This window comes from Urocampus carinirostris, chromosome 4 (genome assembly GCF_059441175.1).
Source record: "Urocampus carinirostris isolate Australia breed hairy pipefish chromosome 4, RoL_Ucar_1.0, whole genome shotgun sequence".
NCBI lineage: Eukaryota > Metazoa > Chordata > Actinopteri > Syngnathiformes > Syngnathidae > Urocampus > Urocampus carinirostris.
The window spans coordinates 11,479,758-11,502,813 of NC_142352.1; the positions used below are offsets into that span (position 1 = coordinate 11,479,758).

At 39.8% G+C, this 23,056-nt stretch overlaps 1 protein-coding gene across 1 annotated transcript in view; it reads right to left on the minus strand.

Moving 5' to 3' along the window:
• Positions 1-5,976: 5,976 nt before the first annotated feature.
• LOC148366827 (E3 SUMO-protein ligase PIAS1-like) overlaps positions 5,977-23,056 on the minus strand; it is a 77,176-nt gene continuing 60,096 nt past the window's right edge. Inside the window, exons 6-13 of the mRNA XM_088333163.1 lie at positions 21,535-21,640; positions 20,113-20,186; positions 18,734-18,894; positions 16,808-16,941; positions 14,052-14,292; positions 12,189-12,328; positions 9,428-9,468; positions 5,977-6,921 (exon numbers count right to left, since the gene is read on the minus strand). Of these exons, the coding sequence (XP_088189289.1) occupies positions 6,634-6,921; positions 9,428-9,468; positions 12,189-12,328; positions 14,052-14,292; positions 16,808-16,941; positions 18,734-18,894; positions 20,113-20,186; positions 21,535-21,640 (1,185 nt within the window). The 3' untranslated portion in view covers positions 5,977-6,633. The remainder of the gene's footprint in view (positions 6,922-9,427; positions 9,469-12,188; positions 12,329-14,051; positions 14,293-16,807; positions 16,942-18,733; positions 18,895-20,112; positions 20,187-21,534; positions 21,641-23,056) is intronic.

Below are 23,056 nucleotides of genomic sequence, written 5' to 3' on the forward strand. Positions count from 1 at the left end.
GTACGCCGCTCAGCATCGCACCCTACCGTACGCACTCCCGCATTACCGGCGTTCGAACTCCGATTTTTTGACCGAACAGCGAAGCAAGAATTTCTCGAAATTTTTGGTCGGACTCCGATTTGTTCGAACTGAGAGGCTTTCGAAAACCGAGGTTCCACTGTAATTGAGTTTAAAAAACTAAAAGTGATCATTCATTAAGTCCAGTTCGTTCAACAGCCCACTTCCCGAGTTCATTCCCAGGGACATCGTGTGCACTTGTTACCCACAGACATTGTTTGGTTTGTTCTCAAACATACACAAAAATTGACCAAAAACCCAAATATTCATTCAGTTTGTTCACCCCGAGTGAAACTAAAATCATTCAAAAGGTGATCCTCCATTGTGACGTCTTTCGTGAAATCTTGGTAACGTTAAAAAATGCTCTTCTTACATGGGCGACAAATGCAACCTTTCCCGAACCCTATAATGGAACGTGCGAAGCTCAAGGGGAAATTTTCTCAATTCCTGACTATCTTGAGGGATTTTCAGTCGTGTACCCTGACAAATGTAACAAGGTGGATTTGCTATTTTAAAAAAAAGGTCCAAAAGTCCTTCACTTACACAAATGGTTGGCAATCAGGCCAGTGTACCTCACTATTTGTCCAAAGTCAGGCTGGACTACATCTCAACTCAAATCCTCAAGCCGATAGAAAACATACCATTGGCGGAAGACTCATGGCCTGATAAAAGATCGGATGGGACGACTTGGAGTGGTCGGTGGTCGGGAGCTGCAGTACCAAATTTGGCCTCTGGGGGGGGGCGTTAGAGAACACCCCCGCGTAAGCAGACCACACAAAGCAAATGTTTATATATATTTTTTTAATTTATATTGAGGATGCCTTAATAGATAGACGAAACCTAGCTAAAGATAAGAAGACGCTCCCCTAGTTACGAACAAGATCGTTTAATTTGTTCGTAAGTTGCTTCAGTGCTATTTGAAATGTGAATTTCCCTTCGGGGATGAACAAAGTATCTATCTATCTATCTATCTATATTTTGTATGTTTAAGGTTTATATAAGTATGTTTAAGGCTTGTATAAGTAACCTGTATTGTTTTGTACTTAAAAAGAAACATTTCATAAAATAATATGCTTTATAAGGTTGAGTTTAACTTACTTTTGAAAGATGAGCTTCAAGAGTTAGACGACTTACTCCTAGGTGGTAGAAAGTGGCCGAAAAAAAGCATTCCGACCATTTTTTCAACCGCATCAAGCTTTCTTAATCCACTTTCATTTCAAAAGAAACAGCTCGCCTCTTCTTTACACTATAGACCAACCATATTGAATGGATGCACGAGATATTAAATAATAAACATGTCAAAGTTCTTAGCGCTGGACATACAGTATAAAATGTTTACACACAGACACACGCAAATAGTGATTTATTAACTAGTTTAGAGTTAGATATGATTTTTCCTTTTCAACTACATTTGTTACTCATTTTCTCGTGAAATTAGAAAACTAACAGCGCTAACACAAATATTTTTATCAATAAGAATTTTTAAAAATTGAACTATATTTTCAACATGCTTTTCTTGTAAGGTAAGACACAAACTGCCTTATAAGAAAATTGATCCTACTGTATTTTAATTTTAGTATATTTGTATTACTTGTATGAGTGCAATCGAACTTAAAACATATATTTCTTTACTCAACTTTAAAGAGGACTGTTTTGCCCACTTGCTAGGTTTAGTTCTATGGTGGCCTAAAAGGTCAGTGTTTTGCCATGAGGATTTTTTTTTCCTTCCAATGAATAATTGTATGTGTTTAAAATATAGTACAAAGCCAAAACGGTTGTAATTTCATTTAGACGTGTTTTACATGAATATTTCATGCTTATTTGAGCATTTGGGGGGAAAAAAAGCGAAAAATACCACTTCAGGGTTTCTCGATCTTCCAGTTCCGGAACTCTAGTGGTAAAAAAGATACATAATATGTCTGGCTGGTTTGATGGTCACGTCAAATGTGTCTCCTACCACATTGAAGTACTACGAATGCAATGCCATAAGTTCTGTTTATTGAATGTTTAAGCAGATTTTTTTTTCTTTTAGAGCAAAGTTTGTGCACTCTATTTTCACCAACGTATTACTTCATGTTCTTAATGCACTGTATTGTATTGTTGCAGTTTTCACCATTTAAAGAAGGGTTATGAACGCCTCAAAATACATCTCCTGTGGTCCCAATTCTTCTTTGGTGTCATTTTGATAGCACTGTACTTACTTTTCCTATTTTACTTTTCCCTTTTTTAAAGTATTTTACTTTGTTTTTTTTGTGAAACAAAGTACTGGTAGAGACAATTTTCTGATACGGCAGATTGTATATCGTTTTGAACATTTTAAGTAATATTTTTTCTGGTCTTAGATAAATGTAATTCTTAAAATGAAAAAGGAATCATCGACCCTACAGATAATTAAGTTAATTTTGAGGAATTTGTCATTTTTTAAAATAATTTAACAATAAAGTAAATGAAAAGTTATTAAAAAGAAAATACATTTTAGCAATGGTTAAAGAACCTAATTACTTTGCTGTACCAAAACTGAAAATAAACTGCGTCTCTGGATGTAATGATCAATTATGTGACTTACACTTAATTGGTTTGAACAAAGGAGATGAAATGCAAGATTTTAGGTGACAGATCTGTTGGGAGGGAAGAAGTTTCGTCACACAATTAAATTTGGTTTTAGGGTTTAGTAACACTTTCAGGGTTAAAATCTGTGTTGGGGCAAGTGAAACAAATAAATACAGAATAGATATACAGTGCTCAACATAAATAAGAAACATTTTTAGAACATCTTTGAAAATTTGGGATAAGTATTAAGTACTCCAAGAAATGTTACTAAGACAAGTGCCTTCATAAAGTACTGATAATGTCTGTTACTATTGAAAGAGAATAATTATATTTCATGGGATGCCAGTTCCTTATTGGGACTCACTGTTTTTCATTGTTTTGTATTATTTTCGCTTTCGGTCAATCATGTTGCTGATCTTTGATACCCACACCCTTTAGGGCTGGTCTCTTTTTTTTGTAACCTTGAAGAATTAATAAAAAAAAGTAGTCGGAATTTTTCTTATCTGAGCGCTCCTCTCCTGCAAAATCCGTTAATCAATTTTTCTCTCATTTTGAGTGTCTTCCAAAGTTGAGACTAGTTAAGTACATTGTGCACGAACAAGAGGCCTTTGAGAAAAATACAGCTTACTCATTCCAGCCCTAGCTAAACATTTTGCGATTAGTAACAAGCAGTTCTCCATGTGGTTGTATTTTGTTGTGGGATTCATTATCTTTTACCTAGGAATTTATTTAACCCATTTTTTTTGCAATCTATGCAGTACACTCATATATAATGGACACTCTATGTCATACATTGTAAACTGTCTGAGAATTGTACTTGCCCAAAGCGTTTATTCTTTTCGTTACGTCAAACTTGTTGACTCACTCAAGGGTATGAAGCAGTGCACGGGCTGTGTGTATAGCCCCACCCATTTCTATTGCTCACTCAATCTGGGTGCCTTGCTAAGGTTTTTGGGGGTTTACAGTTTGTTCTGTCGGTTTTTGTCATAAAGTGTCTCAACAGTGATCATGGATCGTTTAATGAACTTCCATTTAAAGGAGTCTGTTCGTGTTTGTTGACTCACCCAAACACTTCAGGGGCATGAGCTTTTGTGAGTTTTTCCTTGCCCTAAGGTAGGTTTCAGATCAGGGGATGATGTAATGGTAGTATGTGCAGCCCTTTGAGACCTTTTGTTACTAGGAGCTTTACAAATAAATATGACTTGACTTGGAGACAGTGGCTCACCATAACTGGAAAGGTTAAACATGGAAGCCTTCATGAGTAACATGCAGCGACACATTGACAAGTATAAGTTCACCTCTCATTTTCGAATGCATTGTTCATTTCTTGTGTACGGTCTTTCGGAGCTGAACTTGAAGTGTCCAAAGAAAGACAGACGAGAAGACTCACTTTTCGAGCGCACAGACTGCGCTCCCCTTATCATCAAGTTACAGTGTATCTGCAAAATATTCACGGCACTTCACTATTTCCGCATTTTTCGTGTTACAGTCTCATTCCAAAATGGGTTCGATCTATTTCCTCAAAATTTTACACACAACCCCCCATGACAGTATGAAACATTCTGGGGGAGAAACCTTATGTACATAAGTATTCACAGCCTTTGCTCAATACTTGATACTCTTGGCAGTGGCTACAATTGTTTTTGGTACACCTTTCTTTGAGCAGTTTTGCCCATTCTTCTTTGCAGCACCTCTCAATCTTTATCAAGTCAGTGTACAGCCATTTTCAGATCTCTCCAAAGATTTCAATGTGATTCAAGTGGGAAATGGCTGGGCCCCTTGTGGACACTCCAGTGATATCTCAGCTGTGTGCTTAGTGTTGCTGTCCTGCTGAAAGATGAATCGCGTAATTGACACCTGGAAAAATGAAAAGCCACGCTCGTATGAAAAAGCAGTACAAGTTTAGTATTTTTTGGACTATAAGTTACATTTTCTTTCATAGTTTGGCCGAATGGGCGACTTATACTCAAGATAGCCTTTACAGTGAAATTTTTAACACATTACAGGCTAAAAATGTCACGTTGTTTTCACACTTATCCACAAGAGGGCACTTTAGGCCCGTGTGTGCTCTACTATGAAGCTTATTACGTTGAAATGACCTTAGCCTGTCGTTTTGGGGACGTTTTGGATCACACACCCTCACGACCATGGATATAAATAAGTAGATGCGACATTTCTCTCTCTTAATACATATATGTATCTGTGCTCAGACACTCGGCGGGCTGCTTAAGTCACCATGACACCCTTTTCTTTCACCGAACGTTCAGAGAAGAAAGTGTCACAAGGAGACCTGTAGCTGGAATTGAACTCTGGACCTCTGAACTGTGAGACATATGTGCTAACAGCAACACACTCTGGTCGCTATTGTAACATTTAACGCAAAACATCGCGTCGATCCACTCCAGGCAGGCTACCATATGACTTTTACTAAGAAATGGATTCCCTTCAGCCACTTTACCTGATTGGTGGATTGCTACAGAGTTGGTTGTCCTTCTGGAAGGTTCTTCTCTCGGCACACAGGAAAGCTGGTGCTCTGACAAAGTTTAGATGGCAGGCCAGCGCTAGGAAGAGTCCTGTGCTTCCAGACTTCTTCCATTTATCGATGATGGAGCTCCTTGGGACCTTCAATGCCTCAGAGTCTGTATCCTTCCCCAGATTTGTGCAGAGACTAGCCAGCATTTGACTTAATGCTTGGTTTATACTCTAAAATGCCCTGTTGACTGTGGGACCTTATATCGAAGACGTAAGCTTTTCCAAATCATATCAACTGACTTGACCCTGAGTGGACACCAATGTCAAGACCAGAACGGAGACAGGACTCACTGGCGTTACGTTTTACGTTACAGTTTTATTGGAAGAAAGGAAAGGGTTGCACCCACGATCCGGTGATCGCTGGGCGCGGGAAGCACGTCGCTCTGAACGCGGAAGTGGGACGGTTCTGTAGCCGGGACAGGAGAGCAAAAACCGTGGTCGGGATCGGAAACAAGTCGAAAGGCGGGAGAAGAGAGGAGACGTGGTCAGGATAAAAAAACGGATCGAAGACGGGAGCAAAAACAGGTGGGAGTCAGGGTCGAAAAAGCTTGCCTAGAGTACACTGAGATTCGCAGACGGACTGACCACAGGTAAAAGAAAGACATGGGTTTAAATAGTGACAGGGAGCCAATCAGAGTCCTCGGCAGTTGCCGCCAAAGGAGTGGGCACAGGTGCATCACTTCGGTACTCATGACACCCAATTAAGATGGAGAAACGTTTCAAGAATGATCCGTGGCAACAGGATACATCTGATCACGATCTTAGCTCAATGGCAAAGGCTGTGAATACCTATGTACGTGTGGTTTCTTTGTTTTTGTAGATTAAGTAAATCTGCAGTTGCATTATTCAGGGGTGTTTATGTAAAGTTTTACTGAAAAAAATGATTTGAAACAATTTTGAAATATTGCTGAGACACAATAGCATTAGAAAAAGTAAACCGCTGAGAGTACTTTCCGGATTCCCTGCACTCTTGTTAATTTTTGGCATAAGCAAACACAAAACATCCTTTCATCTCACGACATCCGTATATAAATAGTGTAAAGCTCTACAAAAAAAAAGTCAAGATGGAGTGAAAATGACAAACCGCATATGGCCGCTACACAATCAAGGAATGCGCAGTGCGGAAAGGCCACACGAAGTAACGTGACGTTTTGGCTAACGAAGACTTCAAAAGTAGCATATCGCAAACCAGCTTATACGAGGACACGATTAGAAACAGCAGTTGGAGCAGCTCACTCTCCCGGCCGCCCCGATTGACCTTACAAAAGTCAAAGAAGAAAATAGATTTTCGTTCTCTGTACACGATGCCTCTTCCTTGCGTCCGTAAAAAAAAAAAAGGAAGAGGCGGTCCTCCTTTGTGCCGGGTCGGAAGCGTCGAGTCACGATGCCGAGGCGCTTCGGCGGACCTTCGCGACTGTCTGAGCTCACATGCTCCTAGGTGCAATGTTCTTGCGAGTCACGTCTCTACCCTGCAGTGAAATTTGAACTGGTGAGTCAATCCAGCGATATCACATCGGGAATACCTCCGTAAATAGCTGCCACCGCCGCTTCTGTGCCGCCCCGGCCGGCTACGCCGCCGCTGCCGCCGTGCGACGATAAGTCCCGGAGGGCGCCGGACGACCCTAGGCCGCCACCGCCGGAAGCGCCTGACCCGTTAGTGGCCGGATTCAGTAAAGATGCCGGAGAGCCGGAAGAGCCGTAGGGAAGGAAGCGGTTGAGCAGAAGCTCGTGGTCCTCTGAAGCAGAGGCGGCCGCCGCCGCCGCCATCACCATGTTGTAATGCTGCCGGAAACAATGTCATGCACTTTACGCAACGATCAAAAAATGTTCCCAATTTAATGAAACACAAGAACACTGTTTGTCATTGTTAGTCATTTAGGTCGACATATGACAAAAGGTTTGCTAGGCCCTCAGTGTTCATTTTACCTCTGAAAAGTGATGGGTCCTGCGGACTCGCATGCTGAAAAATCTATGGGTCCCAACAGAGATCTATGGGTCCCCAAAATTTAGTGTTATCGAGGTTGAAATTGTGAATCGGCGACAAATATATAATATAAATCTATATATTCATTCAGTTTTAATCATCACAATTTATTGGTAATACAAATCAGTCATCATTTCAAGATTTTTCAGTTCACAACAATATTGTACATTATACAAAATATTATTGCTGAAATAATTATATGAATCTATATCTTCATTCAGTTTTAATCATCACAGTTAATTGGTAATACAAAGCAGTTATCACTTCAAATTTTTCAGTTCATATATTCTTCGGGGTTTGCTGTCCCGCCATAGTTGTAATGCCTTCTCAAAGTCCAATCCATTATCAACCTCCTCATAGCGTAACCAGGAATATAATTTAGTCCATTTGGGCAGAAAAGTCCTTTTCTTGCTAGTATTCTTTTGTTTATTTTCTTTCGTCGAATCGTTAGCTTCAAAACACGTGTTTTCCTTGCCTCCGCGGTCTTCTGAAGAATTTCTCCGCCGTTATTTCGTGCCGGAATTGTTGCCGTTGTTACCACTTCCTGTGTTATGTTTCGACTTATTACCGACACTGAAGAAATTACCAATTTTTTGTTGATTTGCACCTAATACCAACTGTTTTTTCAGAGGCATACTTCTCTTTCACCTGACAACCGCAACAACAAAGACGTCATCTCAAAGCAACGAGATCTCGTTTGCCGAGATCGGCGCGAGACCAAAACAACAATGGCGGATCTGCCTGACGAAAAGTTTGGAGTGCGGTAAATCTTTGTTAAAAAAAAATATATATAATAATCGGGTAATAATGACAATTTGGTGTCAAAAACGTTGCGTCCCGGGGACGCACGTTGATTTGACCCAATGCGTCCCCAGTAAAAATGATGCCTCTAGGACGCAGGGACGCGGGCAAACGAGAACACTGGGCCCTGTATAGTCATCAAACGCTATTCTTCGATGACTAGGTTTTCCTTTAGGCCACCTATGGCTCGGAAGCCACATATGGCTCTTCTCATGAGTACATATGGCTCCGAAATAAAATGTAACTATTGCACATCTCTCTGTGGCGTTCCAAAGTCAAGTGATTTCATCCCGATTTTGGTCCATATAAAGCCAAAGCAACTTAATGCAGAAGTTCGATAAGAAACCATTTAAACTGATAAATAAAAACGCTGGCAAACGACTTTGATTGGGAGAGCAGTACAGGCGGGCGGATCCCTGAACACAGCGCAAGGCATTTCCTTCTCTCTATCTCTCTCTCGCTCAGTGCAGTTTACATCGAAAGTGAATATGACGATATGCTTATCCTTTGCAGTAATTTGTAACATTTTTACTAAAGAACTTTGCATGCACATTGTTTTGAAACTGTTATTAAGGACAAATGTCATGGAAAAAATGGCCTCAACACTCTTAACTCAAGGTGGAAGACAAATTGTAAATGGCATATTTACATTGATTTGGGACAGAGGACTTGGCATTATTATCATTTCATACATTTGATTAAATCATCAAATGACACACAGTGAAATAAAATGTGCTGAAGAATTAGCTTTTGTCGAGTAAGTGTGTTAGGCAATTTTTTAAATTTTGTCTGAAAATATATGATTTGGCTTTCTCAATTTCTTTTTAAAACATTTTTTGCTTTTATGTCTCTTTGGGTCAAAAAGGTTCCTGACCCCTGCTTTAGGCTATTCTATCTCCTTGTCCAACATTGAGCATAATAATTATCGTAGATACAGGTGCTACTTGAAAGCATGATTTTCTGCACACACACGTCTCAGCTTTTTGTTGCAGTGAGTACTTGCTGTACAGTATTGTCTGTGTGCACAATAAGGGTCATCCGGTCGTCGCAATTGATGGGTATAGTTCCGATGATGTAGTGGAAGCTTGAGCTCTTGTTGGTGATGGGAATGAATGGAGAGGTGTTATGAAAGGATAGTAGGATGTTTGGACGCGTTCTAAGGGATAGGCAGGGCACCGGTATGATGCGGCAGGGGTAAACCAGTGAAAGCTGTCGGGCCCTGCTGTTGAACAGAAGAGTGTGCTGTGTCACCATGACCCAAGAGAAGTATGTGTGTTTTTAGCTACTTTTTCCCTTTTTGCTTTTCTTTGTTTTTTTTGTATGTGTTTGTCTTGCTGTCGGTCACATCTCTCGAGGGATATGACCAGGGTTTATAGATAGTTATGATGATGGCTGGCAGACTACACAGGAGTTTTCAAAGCTTTAAAAGACTTGTTCCACAACAGAACACCATGTGCTCAATTAATCCCCAGGAGCTCTACCATTGTGTTCTTTTAAACATACCTGATGATTGTCCCCTTGCAGGAACGAGAAGAAGCTCAAATCTGCGAAAGAAGAAGCAGAGAGATTGTCGTTAGAAAAAACAAACACATTTAACTTATTCAATTCCATACAATTTAAATATATTTTTATTGTCTTATTTAAAAAAAACTATCATAAAAGGTTTGGCTTTCTAAGTATTAAGACTGGTCACAGTATGATAAATCACCACTGGATGGCAGAAGTGGCTTTGATCAGATCTTTCTCCACACATTGAGTAAGGTGACTTCCTGTAACTGGTGAATGAGTGTGTGTAGGCCACCCAATGTGACGAGTAGGCGGGGGGAAGCAGTGTGTTGAGAAGCACAATACTGACAGATAACTCTTTAACAGAGCGTTTTCCTTTCAAAAGAGCATGGCCAAGTCCCATCGTCTGGTCAGAGAGGGATGAGAGTGTTGCACTTTAGCAGGAAAGCTGTCCCCTGAGGGGATGCGACCGCCATGGTGACCGAGATTGTGTGATCAATTCACCGGAATTATCTGGCGCCAAATGTTCTGTTAGAGTTCATGCATCGTTCAGTGATCTTGCAATAAACGGTTATTTTGCAAGTAAAGTGCCCTTGTGTTATTTATGGAAAGCATGGTTCAGATCACGGGTCGGGAACCTATGGCTTACGTGCCATATATGGCTCTTTTCATGAGTACATCTGGTTCGGAGGTCAAACAAAACATGCACAATTATTTACTTTTTCATGCAAAGCCATCAGCACTGAGTATTAACAGGTTTTGGTCCACTATATATAGGGCACAGTCTCAACTACAGTTGGTCACATGAACAGACCCAGTTTTGGTTGTACATTGCTAAAGAATCCTTCATATGGAAGTTAAGTGAACGATCTATGTTCACTGTTGAGACACTTTATGACAAAAAACAACAGAATGAACTGTAAACCCCCCCAAAACTTTAGCAAGGCACCGAAAGCAATAGAAATGTGTGGGGCTACACACCCAACCCGCGCACTGCTTCTTACCCTCAGCAAGTGCCATCTGCACTGGAGATAAATACGTTGGTATTCTTCTAGTTTGCAGTATTTTGTGACAGTTTAACTAAATAACTTTGCTTGCTCTTTGTTTTGAAAAAAACAAAATTTTTAGGACAAAAAAGACAGTCAAAATGGGCCTCAACACCCTTAAGGAACTGTCGGAGGGAGATAAATTATTAGTTGTATATTGATATTGAACACAGGCTCTCACTTAATTATTATTTCATAAAACAGTGAAATAAAATGTGCTGATGAATTAGCTTTTGTTTGGTTTGGCGGTTTCGTTGAATTTTGTCTTAAAATATATGTCTTTCTCTCAAAAAACGCCTTGTTGTGCATTTCACATGTTACTATGACAATAAATTATATTCTATTCTTAGCATTGCAAGTGACAAATTTATCATTATTGTAACATGTGAAATAAACAACAAAATCGGTCTCTGGTACTGTGAGTAAAGACAGTGTTATAATGAGATAAAACCCAATTACTTTTCATATGTCATCTATGTCACTGGTAAGAGTTTGGGGGACCCGGGTTCAAATCCCGTTGCAAACAAAAATGGACACCCAAACTTTGCGTTCTTTTAGGGGAAAAAAAGAAAAATGCGCGTCAAAATGCTCTCTGGTATTGGTCAGCAGAACGGACCAAATGTGGCAGCGGGCTGTAGTCTGGGAACCACTGATTTAAACACTCTGTCTCCTTGGTTCAGTGCTGGTTTGTTGTCTTCTATATCACATCCCAAGCCAGCTTGTCTCAGCCTCCTGCTATTCCACTGGAACAAACTCTTGCCGGCACTCCCTGATCACGAGAACCCGACGAACTCTTGGATTGTCACCCTCGCTACTTAGACTTACCGGATCACTGACCTCTCACCTGCATCTTGGACCACAATTGTTGCCTCATTACCTGACTTCCCATGTACAGAACCCTGCCTGAATAAACGAATACCTTTTGCTGTATTAATCAGTGTTTGTGCACTTTGCTTCCTCCCACCACGAGTGGGTACTAGACATTTTATAAACATACAAGGATGTGAATAAGAAAAAAATTCTCTTTCTAGCATATTGTCCCTCTAAAATGTATAAATTGGACACCCCAATTGTATTGTGTACCCCCGCCAGACTCAACATTTCAAACTAAAGTTACTCTGAAGTAGAGGTAAGATCGGGCCTAAAAAATCAGCCCGACCAGACCCGAGTCACGGGCATTTCAACCCGAACTAGACCAAACCTGACGGATTAACTTGATTTGATAACCGAGCCCGAAAAAACTCAGAAGCTTTAATTGTGCGTTTCAGCTGACCTACGCAGCTTGTGGTTTACTTGTGCCTGAGTTTCTCAGATCAAGTGTGCACTGCAAGCGCAGCGCCAAAACAGACGATTCCGCACCAAAAGGTTTGGCCAAAAAGCAGAAAGAAAGTTTGTAAGGCCTGTAAGTTGTTGGCAAGAAGCGTAAATGACGTCTGACATAAGGGAGGTGGAAGAAGGAAGCGGCACATCTTTTACTTAAACACCGAAGATGAAAATGTCTTTGGATTTATGGATTTGGAGTTAAACTGATAGTTTGGTAAGCATTTTCTTTATCAAAATAATTACTTGAGTAAAAGTAAGTGCATGCTGTGCAGATCCTTCATAAAGGGAGAAGCCCGACCGGCCCGACCTAATGATTGACATTTTAAGCCTGAAACCTCAAATACACCCAAAATCTTACCTCCACACTAAAGTTATGTTCTACTGATTACCTGGTAGGTCATTAGTGGTGTGGTAATAGGGTCGATAGTCCTGGATGAGTGGCGGGACAGGCGGCATGTAGCTGGTGTCCACGGCTGGCATGCTGGGAGCTCTGCTCACTGGGGAGGCCTGGTGGTGCAGGTTCAACACCCTGATGGGAGATTGGGTACAATGAGTCTTCACACTTTTATTTCGGGTTTCGTTTATCAGCCAAGTCAAAGTGTTCTTACACTTCTCCAGAGCCAAAAATACAGACTTGTGAAAAATCTCATTTGGTTGCAATGAAAAGCCTTTTGATGCAACACGGTCAGAGCTTTTTTGTACTTCTTTAAGAACATTCTGCACTTTTAGTAACATGTATAGATTTTAAGAGAACCCAAATGACAGTAAAAAAATCTCAATGCCCTAGACAGAAAAATACAATTTTTAACCTCTAATCCTTATTGCACGTTGAAAAGAAAACACCATAAATATTTCATTGTTATGTCTATTTGATTAGATTTAAGCTGTCTAAAATGACTTGAAGTATGGATGCTTTTAGGTGGATGCTCAAACCGGGAAAAATCGAATTGCACATTCAAGTGAAAAACCGCATGAGTCATTGAATATCTACATGCTTCACTTCGCAGGTGAATTTTTTTTCCCACATGTGAAGAACCCATGAATGCAGAAAAAACTAAAATGACTCTGCGCGATTACAGTAACAGCCCCATTTCCCTTAATGGCCTGGACATCGGCACATGAGAATTGAAAACCCAAAGAGTAAGACTGAGTCCAGACGGAGTCCAGGCAGTTAGGGAATCTGTGAACACTAAGCCCACAGCCCAACAAGGGGGTGAGTTGCTGTGCCATGAAACCCTTCACCAGCAGAGGCCCAACAGCAAATACTGGTTTACCCCCTCCGCATCATATGCGTCGAAATCAGTCACTCTTAACTATCTTTCGCCATTCACATCTATCCCTGGCACACACTATTGAATCCTTTAAATTAACCGACCTCACATCCAGGCATGTTTCACCCCATCCATCTAACCATATTTAGATATTCCTCTCATTCTATTTCCTACCACTTCTGCACCACATACTTTTTTAGTCAAACAGCTTTCCTCCTTTCTTTGTGTATGTCCAAACCATCACAGAACATTTTCTTTGACCATCACAGCAAGCTGTCCCACAACTCCAATCCTTACTTCCTCTTTCCTTAACCTATCCAATCGTGTCACTCATCACATTCTATGCAAACATCTTATTTCAAAGACATTTACCTATTACACTCTATTACACCTCGCAGCCATACATCACTGATGATACCACCACATCTTCATACAGTCCTCGCTTTGCATCCATTCGCAGATCACAAATCCGTTCTGTACTTCCATTGTCTTGCACCCTTCACCCACCCTCTCCTTCACATCCTCCTCCAAACCACCCAAATACATAAAACAATCTACCGCCAGCAAATTTACACCAATCAACAAAATCTCAAATCCACCTACCTCACGACCTCTCAAACACCAAATTATCTTAACTTGTCTGCAATCACCTTAAGCTAGCTTCTCTTACACACTGTATCAAGCTCCACAACCAAAGCACTGAGTCCTTTTGCAGAGTCAGCCACCAAAGCAATGACATCTGCAAACAACATCTGACTTACATGCAACACACCCTAACACACTATACCTGCTCTTCCTTCTCCTTCACGCACCACTCCATCCATATACAATTTCACCAGCTAAGGTGACATGACAGACCCTTGCCTACGACCCACTTTTACCGGAAACCACTCGCTTATTTCAGTACACATACTTAGATCCCAAACGAAAATATTATCACCCCCTCGCTGGTGATAACCATGACCGAGATGTGGCACTGACCCTTTGTTGAGGATGGGTGACGATGTCGGGGAAATGGAGGAACACGATCGTTTGGCAGGAGGCGGCAATGGCGGCAGAGGTGGCGGTGGAAGTGGCGGCGGAGAGTCCTGTTCTTCATCCTCTGAGGAGCTGTCTAACGTCAGGTCGATCACCGCCATTTTCTTGCTGGGCTCGCTGCTGTTGCTGTGGTTGGCTGACAAAGAGCTCTGCTGATTTGAATTCGCCAACGTCGGACACCCACCTGGGAAGCGGCATGATTTGTGCCATCGGTCTCTTAAAAGTATATGTAGTGGTGCCTCTTTATACGAGAACCCAGAAACAGGAGACATTTATTATACAAGTTTTATTATAAAACAAACATGTGCCTGCCTTTTGAAGGAAAATCTAGGTAACAAGCAGTCCCAAAGGCTACCATTGGAGACCGCTTACTACCAGAATCAGATTGTTCCAGTTTGCACATGCAAAGAACTCCAGGCCAAAAAAAGTGCTGTTAAAACGTTTTGTATGTACGTTCAATTAAAGTTAAAGTAGATTTCATTTTAAGTGTGCATTAAGTGTTTACATATCATCTCTTGGTCTCATACCATCAACCTTAGAGAATTGCTCCCTGTATTAAAGATAACAGATAGTAAACCTTACAACTTGGAAGTCCTTTACTCACAGCAGAACATACTATATAGAATAGTTCTAAAATAATATCAATCTACAATGTTGGTTTTTTGAACACCGTTATTACTAATTACATTTTGAATATTTTTTATCTTATTTTTCTCTTAATTGGCATTACGGCAGCACGGCGGCGCAGTGGTTAGCACGTTTGCGGCACAGTTCTGAGGTCATGAGATCGAACCTTCCTGTGTGGAGTTTGCATGTTCTCCCCGTGCTTGTGTGAATTTCCTCCGGGCACTCTGTTTTCCTCCCAAATTCCCAAAAACATGTATGTCAGGTTAATTAGCCGGTGCAAATTGTCCCTAGGTGTGAATGAGTGAGTGAGTTGTCTGTCCCCGTGTGCCCTGCGACTGGCTGGCAACCAGTAGAGGGTGTCCTCTGCCCACTGCCCGAAGATAGCTGTGATGGGCTCAATCACCCCCGTGACCCTACTGAGGATAAGCAGTTCAGATAATGAATTAATAAATGAATTAATTTTCATTACCTGTTTATCCAAGAATGCCACATCTCATTTTCATTACGTTGTTGTCAATGACAAATAAGACAATTCTAATTTTATAAAGCAAAACTGCATTTCAGCTTTTAGTGGTGTAATGACGTGAGTTTCTTTTGAGGACTGCAACAGTCTTTTAAATTCAGAATTGATGAATCAGTCGATTATTTTTTTGATTATTCCATGAATTGGATTTCTTAAGAGACTGGAATATAAAACGAGAAAAAAATCCAAGCGTTTATCAATTAAACAATAATAAACAAAAATACATACAAATATATGCTACACACCGGCAACTATGTAAGATACTCTTTTCCTACTACCAAGGATCATTTTATATTTGGACTTATCATACAAAACAAAAAAGAAAGACCCATAGATATAATTTTATGTATAGCAAAAAAATGTATCCACAAAAAAAATCATAAAAAATTGAAAACCCACTTTTAAAAATGTTGTCAACTACAGATGCTCCCCTAGTTACGACCATTCGACTTAACGGTACACACGAACATTTTTTCGGGATGTCAAAAAATTTCCGGACATTGCTTTAAGTTAGATTTTGTATTGTGCACCTTTTTCCGAGTACAGGACATTACTGTTGTGCTTCTTTCCGCCACTACCGGCGTGTGGCGCTGTGAGAGCCCACCCGGCATTCACCCCAAAGAAGAAATCCAGCTTCCTCTTCCTAGTTCGTGTGTAAACATACTACACTGTATTTCCAGCGTGTCAAGAACTTTGACATTTTCATTGTTTTATATCTCGTGTATCCATTCAATATGGTTGGTGTAAAGTGTAAAGAAGAGGCGAACCGTTTCTTTTGAAATGAAAGTGGAATAAGAAAGCTTCATGCGGTTGAGAAAATGGTCGGATCGCTTTTTACCACGAAGCAGGAAGTAGCCAAACTCTTGAAACTCATCTTCCAAAAGTAAGTTAAACTTGACTTTATTTATCTTTATAGAGCATATCATTTTATAAAATGTTTATTTTTCAGTACAAAACAATTCAGGTTACTTATACAAGCCTTAAACATACTTATATAAACCTTAAACATACAAACGACCCACCCGCACTTTCTGCAGCACTTTGTGGTCCCTTAAAAATTGTTAACTTTGTTTCATGGTGAACCAGTCGAACACTACAACACTGAAACTCTTGCGAAATTTTCTTTGTAAAATGCAATGTTAAAAAAAAAGGTTTAAAAAATTATAAGGACATTTTTATGCAAACAGTCTTGGTGCCCTCTGCCAAACCAAAGTGATACTACAACAGAATTGTGTGCACTCTTATTTGCATCGATTTAACATACTTAGTGGCTCATTTCATCACGTGATACAACGAATCGATGATTTGATTAGCAGCCGACTGATCGATATGTATCAATTTCATCGGTTAGTTGTTGCAGCCCTAGTTGACATACACTGATCATTTTGGACAATAGGCAATGCATTGGGATGTCAAAATGGAGCCAATCAAATTGGTGTTTAAAAACCGGACATGCCGGAGTGTTACCATAGAATATTTCGTAGTCTTATTCCTTACATATTTACTGATTAAATGACCTTCCCTCATGTTATAATAATTCATTTCTTACCATTCAGGTTGCTATTAAAAGGAGCGCAAGCATCCTGCAGTTCCTTCTTCTTCCTCATGGGGGCCCAGTTCCCATCTTCCTTAAACTGGATCTCATCACAATCCGTACAGTTGTTGAGGATCTCCACGAAAAGCCTGAGAGATTTCAGATGTGAGTAGCATGTCACCCAAAAGCAGCATCAAAAATGGTGACCAAAATTTGGCTGTGGATTAAACTGATTGATTTAAAGGGGAAAACGACGGAATTCAGGGTTAGGCATACTCTTATTGCTCTAGGACAGGGGTGTTGAACAAGCGGTCCACGGGCTGGATCAGGCCCGCCAACACACCGAAACTGCCCCACGAGACAACGCTGAGTATGAGAGAAGAAGGAGCCGCAGTTTTAATTATGTCCACTTGATGTCGCCAAAGCCAGGCAACACTCCCAAAGCAACTGTAGCTGTATTTATTTCTCTCTCTCTCTACTTCTTTTTCTTTTCCTTTCTTATTTTTTTCTCTCTTAATTACCACCACTTTCTCCCTCTCTCTCTCTCTTATTCTTCCATTTTTTCCCTCCTCTCTCTCTTCTCTCTTTTTTTCCTCACTTTATCTATCTTTCTTTTTATTCTCTTTTACTCCACCTCTCTCTTCTTTTTCCCCTATCTTTGTCTCTCTTTTTCTCTCTCATTCTCTCTATTTTGCTGTGTCTCTTTCTCTCACTTTGTATGTTCACTCTATCTTTTCTCTTTCTTTCTCTCGCTTTCTTTCCTCTCCCTTTCCGTTTCTCTTCTCTCATTCTTCATCTTATTTGCTCTATTTATTTCTCTTTCTCTGATTCTCTCTTTTTCTTCACATGTTTCTTCCTCTATGTATCTCACTTTGTCTCAATTTCCCTTGCTCCATTTTTCTCTCTATTTTCCTGTGTCTTTCTTTCATTTTTTTCTCTCTGTCTCTCTAGTTCTCTTTCTAGCTTTCTTCTCCCCTCCCCTTTTGTTTGTTCTTTTTTCCATTAATTCTTTCTCATTTCTCTTCCTTTCATTTTCTCTCCCTTTCTCTCCTAGATTTTCTCTCTATGTTACTTTGACTCTTTCTCTCTCTCTCTCTCTCTCTCTCTCTCTCTCTCTCTCTCTCTCTCTCTCTCTCTCTCTCTCTGTTGCTTTGATTATTTCTCTCTCTCATTTTCACTCTTTCCTTCTTCCTCTCTTTCTTCATTATTTTCTTTGTTTCTATCTCCATTCCTTTCTTTCTTTCCTTCTTTCTCCATTACCTTCTTTATTTCCTTCTTAACTTCTTCCTTCCCTTCCCACTCACTCTCTCTTTCTCACTCTATGTCTCTCTAGTTCTCTTTCTAGCTTTCTTCTCCCCTCCTCTTTTGTTTGTTCTTTTTTCCACTCTTTCTTTCTCATTTCTCTTCCTTTCATTTTCTCTCCTTATATATTTTCTCTCTATGTTACTTTGACTCTTTTTCTCTCACTCTCTCTCTGATACTTAAGACTATTTTTCTCTCTCATTTTCACTCTTTCCTTCTTCCTCCCTTTCTTCATTATTTTCTTTCTTTCTATCTCCATTCCTTTCTTTCTTTCCTTCTTTCTCCATTACCTTCTTTATTTCCTTCTTAACTTTTTCATTCCCCTTCCTGCTCACTCTCTCTTTCTCACTCTCTTTCTCTTTCATTCTTTCTCTCTTCCCCTCCCGCTCACTCTCTCTTTCCTTCTATCTCTCAAATCTATTAGTCCGGCCCCCGTGAGATTTTTTTCTATAATGTGGCCCCCGAGCTAAAATGTGTTTGACACCCCTGCTCTAGGACTTTTTGCCTCGTGGGCCACAATGGGTTGTATGACCCTGGCAGAGAAAGGTGATACGTGGTATACAGACATTGCACGGGCAACAAACAACATAAAATACTCAGTATGCATTGCTCCACTACTAATACTGTGAGGTGATTTACCCGTCAATGATGAGAAATTCATATGGGGCCTTCTTGTCGCAGACAGGACAAACCCAAGTGGGCTTCTTCTCATTCATTTGAATATACAGTGTGGCGTCAAAGCACTGCAGGTGGGAACACGTCAAGGCCCGGCACGGAATCATCAGCCGCATTTTTCCGAGCTACATAGGACACATGAAAAATATTTGTTAGGCAAAATAGAGGTCTTAAGCACAACAGGGGTGAAAGGTCTTGTTTATGGATGGAAACATGTCCGAAATGGCGGAAAAATGCACAGTTAAAGTCGAGAAATTATTCTGAGTGCTGTAATATGGACAAACGGAGAAGACGGTAACACAAATAAAGCATGAGGGTACAGACGTTCCCCTACTTACGACAATTCGACTTACAAAAAACGGTAGATACATTTTTTTTCGGGATGTCAAAAAATATCCAGACTTTGCTGAAAGTTAGATTTTGTAATGTGCACCTTTTTCCGAGTACAGGACAGTATTGTAGTGCCTCTTTCCGCCCCTACCGGTGTGTGGCGCTGTGAGAGCTCACCCAGCATCCACCCCGAAGAAGAAATCCGCCTTCCTCTTCCTATTTCGTGCCTAAACATTCTATACTGTATCTCCAGAATTTTTACATTTTTATTGTTTAATATCTTGTGCATCCATTCAATATAGTTGGTGTAAAGTGTAAAGAAGAGGCGAGCCTTTTTTTTTTTAAATGAAAGGGGAATAAGAAAGCTTGATGAGGTTGAGAAAATGGTTGGATCGCTTTTTTCGGCCACTTCCTACCACGGAGGATGAGGTCGCCTAATTCTTGAAGCTCATTTGCCAAAAGTAAGTGAAACTTTACTTTATTTATCTTTATAGAGCATATTATTTTATAAACTGTTTTTTAGTACAAAACAATACAGGTTACTTGTGCAAGCCTTAAACATACTTATATAAAAATTAAACGTACAAAATAAAGCAGTGAAGCATCTTATAAACATATTCAGCTTACGGACGATCGTCCGGATCAATTTTATTGTTTAATATCTCGTGCATCCATTCAAAATGGTTGGTGTAAAGTGTAAAGAAGAGGCGAGCTGTTTCTTTTGAAATGAAAGTGTAATAAGAAAGCTTGATGCGGTTGAGAAAATGGTTTTTTTTTCGGCCACTTATTACAACGGAGGAGGATCTCTTGAAGCTCATCTTCCAAAAGCAAATTAAACTCAACTTAAGTTATCTTTATAGCATATTATTTTCTGAAGTGTTTATTTTATAGTACAAAACAATACAAGCCTTAAACATACTTATATAAATCTTAAACTCGGATTCATAAGTAGGGCAGCGTCAGTAGATGCTATTGCATGTAAACTTAAAATTAAATGAAAGAAGCGTGCTTACCGGGCAGAGCAAAGACACACGAAGGCTTGTTGTGGCTATTTCACTATCTGGATCTGCTGTGAGCTTTTCTTTAACTGTAGGCACATGAAAGAAAATGATAAACTCCAATAGGAATATGCGAAACAAGGACAAACAGGCACTGAGACAGCTTCTTCCCCAGGGCCATCACCACCCTAAACGAGCGCACAAAATTGTGAAAATATATCTTGTAATTATTTTGGGGATGTTTGCTGCTAAATTTCATTGCACTTCTGTCATTGCACCATTGTTAGGCCAGTCTCTAAGCACTACATTGCAAATATTTTTGCCTATTTATCCTGAAAGTCTTCTATGTATTTTTCTATTTAAAGTCTTTATTACATGTTTACCCTGAAGTCACGTCTTATATTGTTGCATACTATGTTTCACAACGTTGACAATAAAGACAATTCAATTCAAAATTCAGTTCAATGCTACATTTTGATGAAGACTCAAGACGAGTCAAAATGTGTTTGCTGTTTTATTTATCTGGAGGAATGGAGTCCATGATACGGTTTACCTCAACTAACATACTGAGGTAAATACAAAGATTTATAGCTCATTGTGTTAAAGATACAAAGACCATGACAAACACAAAAAATATTGAAAAAAATCAAGTATTTGGTATGTGGACCGATTATATTGTTTTGAAAAAGCACTGAGGATGCTAGCTTGGTAGGAGGGTTGGGTAGGGTTACTTTAACTTGATTACTTTCAATTACTTTTGGATTACTCCAATACCAAATATGCTAATAAAAGACAAAAGAAACTAAATATGAATACAATTATGACTCACAACATGTGGTAAGTTTTCTCTCCTGGCTTTGATCTCTTTGATCTCCGGGAAAACTAACATAAAATGCGACAGAAACAAAATGAAAATAAATCCAAACAGCTCGCCAAAATCATTTTTGCTGTTCCATGTATTCCGTTACTCCCCAAGCCTGCACAAAATTTTGTAATTTTATTCATATTTAGTTTATTTTGTCTTTTAATAGCATATTTTGTATTGGAGTAATCCAAAAGTAATTGAAAGTAATCAAGTTAAAGTAACCCTACCCAACCCTGCTTGGTAGCCATAATCATATTTCGTCATGCAAGGTTGTTGAGTCAACAGGTAAAGGGAACAGGTACTTGCAGGTTTTCATTTAGTTGGTTTTGAATTCTCAAAAAAAACTTTCCTGTCAAGAATATCTGAACAAACTTGAGCTATAGGTTAGAGAGAATTAAGACATCACAAGTTTGATGTGGCAAAGAATCTCCATCACCGTATACTGTAATTCCAAATACACTGACAATATTTCTCTATATAACTGACCCAAGACGGAAGAATACTGTTAAACTGGTCCATTCTTATTGAACTGTGTGAACTGCCTGAACACAAATGGGTTTGGAGGTTCTTACTGAGTGCTCTGGAGTGGTCTGGATTTCTTATTCCCTTAGCTCGAAGTCTTTGTAGAAGTACTGTGGACGACTGCTGCTTCACCAAGTGGACAGCCATCGAGTAATTCTGCAGAGGTGAGACAACATTCAATTTAGATTTTTAGGATTATAGTGCCATCTGTTGCAGTTCTGAGGTATTACACAAGCTCGCAACCTTAGTTCTAAAGACATATTATTTAGTCTTTGTTTCGAAAGTTTGGGGCTTGGTGTGCGCAATACTTTGGCATCTAGAAATTCATTTGCATAACGAGCTGGCTATATACAGTGTGCGAATTTCATCCCTTCGTAATTTCAGTGTTTTTTGCGTATTTATATCTCAAAAGGTTTCAAAACCTCAAACCAATTTCAATATCACAGAGACGACCCAAGGAAATACAAAAAGTAGTTTTAAAATAATGATTCCATTTATTAAAGCACAAAAAAATCAGAACCTATCTTGATGTATCTAAAAAAGTAATTGCTCCCTGAACCTAATAGCGAATCGGGCAACATTTGACACCGATACCAGGAATCAAAGGTTGACAATATTTGGGAATGAGTATTTTACAACACTCTGGAAGAATTTTGGCCCATTCTTCTTTGCAATATTGGTTCAAATCTGCCATATTTGAGAGACTGTTTAAGGTCACATCACAGCATCTCAATTAGATATAAATCCAGACTTGACTTGGCCACTCCAGAACCTTCATTTTGTTGTTTTTTTGAGCCAAAGTCTGAGTTGGACTTGGTGATGTGTTTCGGATGGTTGTACTGCTGCATGATCCAAGAGCGCTTGAGTTTGAAGAAACAAACTAATGGCCAGATATTCTCCTTCAGGTATGCATCATAATTCATTATTTAGTCAATCACAGCAAGTTGTCCTGGTCCTGAGACAGCAAATCAGCACCTGACCATCACAGTGCCACGACCATGGCTTACTGTTGGCATCATGCTCTTGTTTTCAAATGCTGTGCCATTTTTACACCAGATGTAACGGGCTGCACACCTTCCAAAAAGTTCCATTTTTGAATCATCAGTACAATTCATTTTCTCTAAAAGTCTTGAGGATAATCAAGATACTTTTCGCCTAATGTGAGCGAACCCTTTGTGTTCTTTCGTGACAGCAGTGTTTTTTGACCAGTGTCTTTTTAATAGCGTTGTCGTAAACACTAGACTTTAACTGAGGCGAGCGAGGCCTTCAGTTCCTTGGATGTTTCTGAGGTTCTTTTGTAACATCCTGGAGAAGCCGTCACTGTTGGAGTAATAGTTATTTTAGTTGGTCGACCACTCCAGGTTTGCCACAGTTCCCAGTTTTCTCCATTCGTGTATAACGGCTCTGATATTGGTTCGCTGGAGCGCTACAGCTTGGAAAATGGCTTTGTGACCTTTCCGGACTAATAGATTTTAATGTTTTTTATTTATAATTTCTTCTTGGATTTCTTTGGCTTGTGGCATGTCTTTGTTTTCTTGAAATTTTGTAGCCTACTTATCTTTGTCTAAAAGA